We start from the raw sequence: 10,469 nt of genomic DNA, 5'->3' as shown, positions 1-10,469 counted from the left end.
TGAATGAAATAGTTAAAAATTAAATTTATCTTATATTTATAAAAAAAATATACTTTTAAATTTAACTAATCTATTAAGAGTGCTCTTAAGAATGTCTTCGGTCAATAGCACACGAAACTGAACCAACTTGCTACGCAATTTCTTGGCCTTTTTTTTTTTTTCTTTTTTTTTTTCCTTGCACGGTAGGTGGTTGGTCTGAGGAGTTTTTTGAGTCCACCTCCTTTGTATTTTCTGTTTAAAATACAAGCACATAACTATGTATCTGGCTAAAAACAAAGCTGCTATTTCCTAGGTTTGTCCTGCTGGAACCAAAGCCTCAATAGGGAAGGCATTGTGATTGCACCTAATGTTTCATAAAAAACCAAAATTGGAGACTTATTATTATAACTTTTTCAAATTTTTATAAAATAATAAACAATTCATTTTTTCAAATCCGAAAATAATAATATTCTAATAATATTTTATTTCACTTTTAACTTTCATCTCGACTTATCTAATCTTAACTCACTATCCAAACGACACCTAAATAAAAGTATCGAAAAAATTCTTATTCGTATTATGGTCACCAATCACCAATCATGCATACACTTTGGGTCCCATTTGGATTCAAAAAGTGTTTCATCTCATCTCATTTCATTATTACAACTTTTCTAAATTCTCACAAAAAATATAATAAATAATTCAATTTTTTTAAATTCTAAAATAATAATAATATTAAAAAATAATATTCTAACAATATTTTTTTCAACTTTCATCTAAAAATATTTCATCTCATATCTGAATCCAAACTGGCCTATATCAACTCCAATTATGTTGATGTTATGATGCCCTTGAGTAGCTCTCGTTCAAGGGATTTGGAAGGAAACAGAAAACAGAAACTCCTCAAGGCACAGACAGCATGTCTTTAAATGGCACAAAAATAACATGTGAATCCAAAGGGTTTTCATTTTCTGGTTTTCGTTAATCGCCTTAAACCAGGAAAAGCTAAAGTATTCAATAAAAATTGGCCAAAACTCGGCAATTGCAAAATGTTAAAGAGAAAGAGACATTGGCTCACCACATATTGTCTTCCTATACGGTTCCAAATAATGTTCAGGTGTGTGCAAAGACAATATACTGTCAAAATCCCTCACCGGTGCTTTATGCAGCCAACCATTGCTCATTCTTCTTGCCTCTGTAAGGCTTCTTTTGGATTTCACAGAGCCTGATGAACGTGATAGAATTTGAGATAGCGAACGCAGTTGAGACAATCTTACATTTGAGTGGCTTTGTACTTGGACTTTCCCACGATCCTCCACTATAGCTCTCAAGCGTCCTCTTGAGCCAAAAACTGGAGGAAAACTGACCGAGACAACTGTTTCCGGGAGGCCACTAGGGGCCTCAACCTCCAATGGAGAAGCTGCCCTTAACCCTGATCTACCCTTCTTCCATGCCAAGAATGATCGTTGTAGCATCAATGGCACCTGCAAAGGTAACAGGAAAATATATTTTTTCTCCGAAACTGGCAAAAATTATTCACTGAAAAAATTAGCTACAAACTCTCAAACAGATACCTGCAGAGCAATACATGAGATCTCCTCTAGAAAAGGGTACCAATATACAGGTCAAGGCCCTATTTGAATTCAGAGTTGATCTCAACTCAACTCATCTAATCATTATAACTTTTCTAAATTCCCACACAATATAATAAACAATTCAACTTTTTCAAATCCCAAAACAATAATAATATTAAAAAATAATATTCTAACAATATTTTATTCAACTTTCATCTTAAACTCATATCATCACAACTCACTATCCAAACGACACCTAAAAGAGTTAATCAAATAATATTCTATCATCTCATCTCATTTTTTATTAATGATAAAAAAATGCATCATCCAAGTAGGGAGCCCTATACGTCAGATATATCTAACTAAAGAAAGTAAACAAATCAAGCAAATTCGTGAAATAATAATTTCACGATCACATTTTCTGAACTAAATACAGCAAAAAAGAAAAGGATATAAATTTCATGGTCCTTTTTTTTTCCAAGCCTAATCCTCACTATGAATAGAACTATAATATAGAAGATAATACATGAGAATTTAGAACTCACCCCTGAAATAAGGCTACTAGAAGCAAATGACAGTGAAGATGTTGAAAATGGAGATTTTCCCGGTTTGTTTCCTTTCTGGTCATTCCTTGTTGGGTCCTTATCCGTACCAACAGACCCAAAACTTGAAGGCGCAACATCAACATCGTCCTCGTCCTCGTCTTCGTCTTCGTCTTCCTCCTCTTCCTCCTGTTCCAATGCAGATCTCTTGTCCTGGTTGTTCAATGCAGAAGTATCCTCTTTACCCTGCAAGTCCACTTTCACCTTCTCCTCCTCCTCTTTCTCTCTCCTTTTCAACTCCTCATCCATGTCCTCGATGGCCTCTTCCAGACACAATTCAGCCTCTATTAGTTCAAGTTCTTTTTCTATCAGCTTCATCTTCATCTCTGAAGCTCTCTTCTTCTCTTCAGCCCATTTCTCTACTTTATCATACCATGGCTTGAACGTATTTTCTAGCGCTTGGATGATACGCATCCATATGTTCTCTTTCTTCACAGTCACATCTCTTCCAAAAAACTCATCATACCCTAGGGGTAGGAATTGAACCTTTTCTGGGTCAATATCTTCCCCATCTTTCAGAGGTGGCTGCCAAAATAAGCGAAGCCCATACTTCTCATCCTCGATATAGTTTATTAGCATTCCGGTTGGTGTGTGTAGTATGAGGGGATCTTCAGTATATATAAGCTTTGATGGATCTTTTGGATCAGGCTCTGGTTCCTTGTTGATGAGAACAAATTCCGGAAAATGATCTGATCAAGCAAACATAACTTATATCTATAATAAATCACACCTTTTCCCTTTAAGTGGAAGGATGAAACAAAACAGAAATGTTTCTGAAACTTCCAAGTTTTTTTCAGTATTTCCGAAACTTCTGACTTAAGCAGCATCTAACTCATTAAAGCAGAATCAGTAAGGTAAACTGGATAAGACAGAAGTGCGAACACCAAAACAAAATTGATACCATATGAAACCATATACTCAAATATTGAGTATCTAATAATATTCATCTCTTCAATCATTTTCAAATTTACCCAACCGCTACATCATTTGTTTTCACCTGCCAAATCAAACTTGATTTTATTTATTTATTTATTTATGACAGGGGAACCACCCCACAGAAAGGCCCTTAGGACTCACCCATGGAACCTAAACCCCAGAGAGACTAGCACAGGAACCCACCGCCATGGCCTCCCACTTAAATCACAGTTTAATCTCAAGTAGAATCAAACCTGTGACATGGGGCACATGCACACAAGTTCGCCCTTACCACTGGGCTACCCACGGGTGGGTCCAAATCAACCTTGATATCCTTTTTTGTCTCCCATTCACCCTGTTTGTATAAACATTGAAGTTACCAGGTGAAGAGGGTAGTCCCAAGCCATTAATTCAGTTTTGTTTGTTTTTATTTTTATTGGCACCGGATGTCTGGAAAAAAGTCACAACTAATCTTGGGGGCGCATAGGCCCTTGACAAGAAGTTTTCTGCAAGTGTACCTTGGGTAATTCAAGGGAAAATCTCTTGAGTTCAATGATTCCTAAAAATTGTTTGCAACCCATGGTTCAAACCTTTGACCTAGAGGGAGCATACAACGAAGACCAAGGCTTTTACCATTTGAGCCAACCCCTAGGGGTTCTGTTTGTTCAGATCTTTATTACTACTTTTACTCTTAATAGAAAGAAAAGTGCAAATAATTGCTTTCATGCATGTATCAAGTAAATTCTTTCAAATTTCTTAACAAAGACAAATAACTCTCTTTTGTAAAACAAAATCTCTAATTTTCAACTCAGAACAATTTTTTTGACTCTCCAGATAAGAGTTGATATCACACTTGTACTAACCATGCATATCCTTCGATGACCAACAAAAGAAAAGAAAACGCTAATATTAGTTATAAGAGGAAATGCTGCCAGAGTGCATTTCTAGGCCTCTTTTCTTGATAAGGCAATTTCATTTCTCTGCCCATTATCTCAGCACAACCACACAAAAAAGAAATCCTTGCAAGGGGAGGGAGAGACAGAGAGAGAAACTAATACCTTTGGACCACCAATGTTCAAGCTCAGCAGGCATAGGCAGTCTTAGTGGTGCCTTGTAGAAGGAATTTAACCACATTTCTCTTTCCTGATCCACCTCACTTACATATCTTTCCCAAAGATATGGGACCTGTGACCAAATTATATTTATTTCTAATCTCGTTGTATCATGTAAAAAAAGTTCAAAGAACGAATATGACTTACCTTATAGAACTGGTTAATGAAGCCTGGTGCCATCCAAACATCTTCTTCTTCATAGAAATAGGGATGTTGAGGATCACTATATGGTCCCCTCTCTTCCCTAACCACTACAGGGAAATATGAAATGTAAGTCACAAACAAAGGAGATATGATATGCCAAACAATCACGACATGAATTCTGATGGAGAAGATCTCTGCATATGCAGAAATTATAATTGATATTAAAACATGTACCAGGAATCTTAATATTTAAAAATACACTTTCAATTTAAAACTGCATGACAAATCATAGAGTCAGGACCCTACTGATTTATCCATCTTTAAATCCATGATAAATGGGATGTCCAAGCCGTCAATTAAAATGTCTTGGGAGAATAATTACCAAACATGGGAAAAGTGAGTTTTCTTGAAATGCTTTAGCCAATGAAAACTAAAAAGAAACTCAAAATCCCCTCTTACACATAACTCGATCCACCACATCTACGCACCTATCTATATTACTAAGATTACACGTCAACCAATATGAAGATGATGAAGCAAATAAAGTCACCGTCCCATATTTCATATGAGATGCTTTGCCATCCAATTACCAAGAACCGAACTGACAAGTCAGAAGTAGAATATGCCAATCATTATGACATTACATTTAAGACTAAATAGGATTAAACTAGCTTCAAAAATACATACTTCCATCAGGCTTGTTAACAAACATTCGAGCCTTAGCAGCTGCTACTTCCGCTATACCTGAATGCACCTGAAAAGAACATAATGCAAGAAACATTTTCTTCAACAGCTGGAAGACATTATGAATGATACATTGAACCATGAAAAAACATATGATACCGCACAAGTATCTTCATCACAACCAGTAGAATCCTGCAATAGCTCTCCAAAGTAGAACCTACCCTGCAAACATTCAACACAAGTATTTGTCAAATTCACTAACCACACAACAGTTTCAATATTAAATTAATTGTGAGAACTGGATTGTATAAAACATGGTGACTTCTACTTAATTTTAGGACTATGCATATATTGACCCATCAACCCTCTTGTTGAATGTTGGTAAGACCTTTTTTTGCATCTTTAGACCACCTACTATCTCACAAAAATGTATCAGAGATTCATTTTGCATTCTCAATGGATTAAAGTTGAGCCATCCAAAGTTCATGAATTTTGTAAACATATAGTGAAATCAACTAAGTTCGGCCCTCAAAAAATGATGGCCTATTTTTCATCCACCTACATATATGGTACGCTCATTGACATCATAAACACCACATCCATGCATTCTGCCATGCTTCCACTGACCAGCATATCGGTATCGACCCTTCTCCCTGTGATACGAGTACAATTATCAATAAACCCATAAGATGCCTTCAACTAGAAAATTTTGAGTTTGTGGCTTCAGTGTCAAAGACATGTTAAAGATTTAATGTCTGAGGATGATACAAAGAAAATCATACTAATCAACAAGCCTTTCTTCAGACAAGAGGAATGTGGTCCAAAGATTCAATCAAATTGGTATCTGCATTATGAATAATTAATTTCATTGAACTAGACTCTAACTGGCACCTGAGGTTCAGATCAACATATGAACAATACATTGGCCTTTGTATTACTCTTATACAGGTCAAGTTACTATCCTCATTACCTACAAATTGAAGCATAAGGAAATTGCCTCACTAATAACACCTACTAAATGCTCAAAGCATAATAAAGTGCTGCACCAACTACAAACTTAGATGCCAATCTAGTAGCCTTCATATGCACAAAGTCAACATAGTTACATATGAATGCAGTGCTTCCAGCTTAAGTAAAAGTCAATAGTTAAAATATCAAGACACCAGTGATTAGTGAGTGGTTGATATTCAAAGAAAGTACAATATGGTGGATAAAAATCAAACTATACAGAGAGCATAGAATCATTATGATTAATCTTGAGAAAGAAACAGAGAGGTCAGAAGTAAACTTACGGTTTCCTCCCAAACTCTTGGATCCACTCATCCCTTTCATAAAATGGTACTTCATACACCCCGTCAGCAAGACGAATGCTATCTTCGATATCCATCTCCAGCCATTCTCTGTCCTCCGGGGTCATATAATCCCTTGCTATTATTTTCCCTTCAGCACGCATCTTTGCTTCAAGCCTAGAAATATTGTTAACAAGCAACTTACAGTATTTAAAACATGAACCTGTTATTTGAGTCCTAAATGCTGAGAGATGAACCATATGGTATGACCCTATTGGCAAATATTGAGGAATCATAAACATACTTGGAGCCTGGCACAGGTTCTATATCGGGTATGTCAACTTCAATAACCCCATGGCCCTCCATTTGGTTTTGAAGCCATTCACCTTCATACCTGTCACAAGGATTGGGATCATAAGAAATCTAAGTACATTGTAAGCTGAAAAAAGAATATTCTCATGAGCTGATACACCCACAAGAGGAAAAAAGGGATAATAGTTCACGCAGTATCAGAACCCTAGTTAAAGCAGCCAGGAAGTAGGTAACATAGCACAATCAAGGAGTATTGCACAGTCAGGTCGATATAAAGGACTCTAAAATCTGAAAGCGGCATAGCTTCAGCATATACATGAACGATATTTGTAGAACCAACTAATCTTGCTTGAATCAATGCCCTCAAAACTATAGTCCTAATACTGCAGAATGTCTTTCCACCACTATTAAAATTTGTGTAAAGAGCCTCAAATACAAAAGTATTCCTTCTCAATTCTTGACTTTGGAAGAAGCCTTTTCATCTCATTATAAATGAAACTTTCTTATTGGCATTTACATTACTAAATTTACAAACAAGATTATCGATTTATGGTAGATCTATGCCTGTGGAGATTTGAGGCAAACATAAGTAATATATAAGTGTTTTGAATTTCTCAATATCAGCGTATCCTTATAAAATGAAACCATTATTATAAAAAAATAGCTTGCCTTCATAGATTAGCAAGTATTTTAGGGTTCTCAACTTCAATATCACATGCCATGTAGCTATGTGAAACACTGACGTGGTATCCTCCTCAATGGAATTATTTACTGATTTTATTACTTCAACGTTTCTTTTTTTTTTTATAAGTACTTAAACGTTTCTTTCTTATTATTCTAATTTTGCTCGAACTTCATTATATAATTCGGCAATTCTGCACCTTGTTACCGTATTGCAGAGTCCTATTGGTAAACGTGTGAACATTTTGATCCCAGCGGACTGATCACTAAATAGATTCCTGATAAGCGCATGGCTGAAACCACTCTCATGAAGAACAAACATACCTGACAAGCCCCTGTTCAGCAACAAATACACCTTTTCCATGTGCCAAGTCATCCCAAACTGTGCCTTCATACCTTCAAAAGAATAGCATTTTGATATAATCAGCAACATTAAAAGCTGAAGCTGGGCAAGCATCAACATAATAACAACAACAACAACTCCTGTAAGATACGAGGAGAAACAGTCATCTAAACAATAAGGTTGGCACTATGAGAAGCAAACATATCATACAGACGTCATAAAACCACCCATATACCATGATGAATTAAACAAACAAAAGAAAAAAGTGGATAGACAACAAAATATGCCAGAATTTCAAAGACATCCAAATAGTTCAATTTTGCTAATGGCTGAAACTCAAAGCAAGAGGCAAGATGAGACAGTCAAACACCAAGAGAACTACTATTTCTATACATTAATTATCATAAACTCAATAACACCAATAGTTAGGAAATCTTTAAATTATTATCTTGTGATTGACCTGTTGACAAATGCCAACGAGTTTAAGAACATACACTCTCATACAATCAGATAGATTATGATAATTGAAGTTTGAGCAACAAACCCTCTTAATTTGAGAAAAATAAAGCAAATTATAAAAGATGGAATAAGCTACGACAGACGCATAGCAATTTAATTTTGACCAACCACGATTAAAAGAGGAAATGCCACAAAAGATCCAATGTCTTCCACACACAAAAGTGTAGCTAATTCAAATGGAATTACGACTATGAATACACGCTCTCCCACAAAAAATCATTATACAAAATGTTATCCAATAAAGGATCCCACTCCTGAAATGGTTTTCTCACTGAAGAGGGCAAAATTTTAAGTGATCTTAGAGTTGTAACGACTAAACTCGATACATGCACTAAGCAACAAATGATCATACAACATAAGCCAAATTCGAAATTTAGAATTCTAAAACATACGAAAATCTATCTGCACGTCGAGAAAACGAAGAAATATAATGAATCCCATCTCATAACATGTGACAAAAACCACAGAAGACACAAAGTAACCACACCCATCCAACAAAATTATATATACAGAGGTTCCAATGAAATTCCCAAGAACAAAGAAGAGAACACATAAGTACATACGAGCTGCCATCCGCGAAAATGTAGCTGACCCATTTGAGAAACTCCTCGATCCTATCCAACTCCTCGACCGCCGCCTTGGGGGTCGCTATGTCGTAGTTGTTGTCCGGTATAACCGGGTACGGCTTCCGATACGGCAAGTAAAATGGCGCAATAGGCGGGTCCCGCCCAGCCTTAACCTCCTCCCTCATGACATCCCAGTCATCCTCATCGGCCCAGACAGGGTCCCATCCGGGTTTGGTCATTGCCAGCGGAGCGTCCGCCCAGATCTCCTTCAGGTCCTCCTCCGTCCAGTTCTCCGGGTCTCTGGGGAAATCAAAGACATCCTTTTCGTTCACCATTTCCCGGTCATCCTGATCCAGCTGCTTCTTAAAATAATTGCTATCCAGTATCCGGTTTAACCGCTTTATGTTCGCCTCCGCTGTGTTCTCGGACGCGGGCCGCTCGTCTCCTGGTCGGACATACGTGAGGGTTTCCTCATCCGAGTAGTCCGTGTAGTAGGACGAATCGTCCGTGTCCGACTCGGACTCGTCCGAGTCTTCCTCGGAGATGACTTGGTCTTCTCGCGCTGGGTTTTTCTGTTCATCATCTTCGCCTGCCATTGTGGTCTGTGAGTGAGTGTGAGGAGCAGAAGAAGAAGATAAGGTTGGAAGGAGGAAGTGAGCAGTGATAATTTCGAAGGAAATACAAGACTGGCTGCACTCCAAAATAGCATCGAGGGTTTTGTGTGGGCTTATTGGGCCGGTGGTCATGATTTAGATAAAGATAAATGATTTGTAAAACAGTTCCGCTACATTCAGTCGCAAGTTACAGTCGCCGTGCAGTCGGATGACGTGGATCGATGATGTGGCAGTTACTATTAAAAAAAAAAAACAAAAACGAAGAACAGAGTTCGATTCCTGCTTCATTCTCCTCAGCGATGGAAGAAGCAGTAACAACAATGCACAGACAATGTTTGATGAAAAGACATCAACCTCAATTTTCTCCAACTCTTCCTAGTTCACTTCGTACTCTCTATTCCTTCCCTAGGGTTTCTGATGGTATATGGGTATTTTTTTGTGAATATCTACAAATTTCAACAAATTTTGTTCGATTTTCGTTTTGTACAAATGCAAGTGTTCTGGGTTGGGTGTTCTGTTCGACTTTGTTCAACTTTCGTTTTGTACAAATCCAACTCTGTTGTGGTGTTCTGGGTGATTGTAGTGGCGGGACTTGAAGGAAGGTGGTTGGTTTTGTGAGTGATTTCTACGTTGGGTGAGTGATTTTTGGGTGATTGTAGCGGCGGGAGTTGAACAAAGGTGGTTGGATTTCTGGGTGATTCCTGCTTGGGGGAGTGATTTCTGGGTGGGAATTGAACGAACACAACAACCAAACCAAAAAAAAAAAAAAAATCCTAACTTGACTCTCGCATTCACAACATGATGAGAGAAACAATAACAGAATGCAAGGTAAAAATACAGCAAACAAAAAAGATGAGAAATACATTTCAAAAGGAAGGGAAAAACATCCAAAACGATCGTACCCACAGCACAACCAAACCCACAACAAAGACCACGAATCGAGAGGTAGAGAATGGAATGAAGAAACGGTGCTTCTCTTGCAATGTGGTCTTCACTCAAGCTTCAAGTGGTTGAGTCCGTAAGTATTAAGGAAGAAAATAAAGCAAGTGCACTAGCAGTCGCCCCAAGAAGAAGAATACATCAGCACATGCACAACCGAAACCAACACTCAGGCAAATACCCACATTGCAGAAGC

At 37.4% G+C, this 10,469-nt stretch overlaps 1 protein-coding gene across 1 annotated transcript; it reads right to left on the bottom strand.

Moving 5' to 3' along the window:
* Positions 1–920: 920 nt before the first annotated feature.
* LOC121241035 (protein TIC 100) lies at positions 921–9,411 on the bottom strand. The gene is made up of 11 exons (XM_041138620.1): positions 8,718–9,411; positions 7,617–7,688; positions 6,604–6,693; positions 6,303–6,476; positions 5,573–5,663; positions 5,170–5,232; positions 5,014–5,080; positions 4,330–4,433; positions 4,129–4,255; positions 2,099–2,844; positions 921–1,463 (listed from the first exon to the last, which is right to left on the bottom strand). Exons 1-11 carry the CDS (start codon positions 9,314–9,316, stop codon positions 1,032–1,034), a joined length of 2,565 nt encoding a protein of 854 aa, XP_040994554.1. The 5' UTR covers positions 9,317–9,411; the 3' UTR covers positions 921–1,031.
* Between the last annotated feature and the right edge of the window lie 1,058 nt (positions 9,412–10,469).

The sequence above is a fragment of the Juglans microcarpa x Juglans regia genome, chromosome 7S (genome assembly GCF_004785595.1).
Source record: "Juglans microcarpa x Juglans regia isolate MS1-56 chromosome 7S, Jm3101_v1.0, whole genome shotgun sequence".
Taxonomy (NCBI): Eukaryota; Viridiplantae; Streptophyta; class Magnoliopsida; order Fagales; family Juglandaceae; genus Juglans; species Juglans microcarpa x Juglans regia.
Note: the sequence above shows the minus strand (reverse complement) of the source record. Positions and strands in the feature narration are given on the sequence as shown.

What these genes read in the sequence shown, in the direction of transcription:
- LOC121241035 (XM_041138620.1), bottom strand. Translation starts at nt 9,316, where the DNA reads ATGGCAGGCGAAGATGATGAACAGAAAAACCCAGCGCGAGAAGACCAA. An exon ending in TCATTAACCAGTTCTATAAG is followed by an intron (nt 4,256 to 4,329) that starts GTAAGTCATATT and finishes ATTTGGTCACAG; the next exon opens with GTCCCATATCTTTGGGAAAG. An exon ending in TGAACATTGGTGGTCCAAAG is followed by an intron (nt 2,845 to 4,128) that starts GTATTAGTTTCT and finishes TTGCTTGATCAG; the next exon opens with ATCATTTTCCGGAATTTGTT.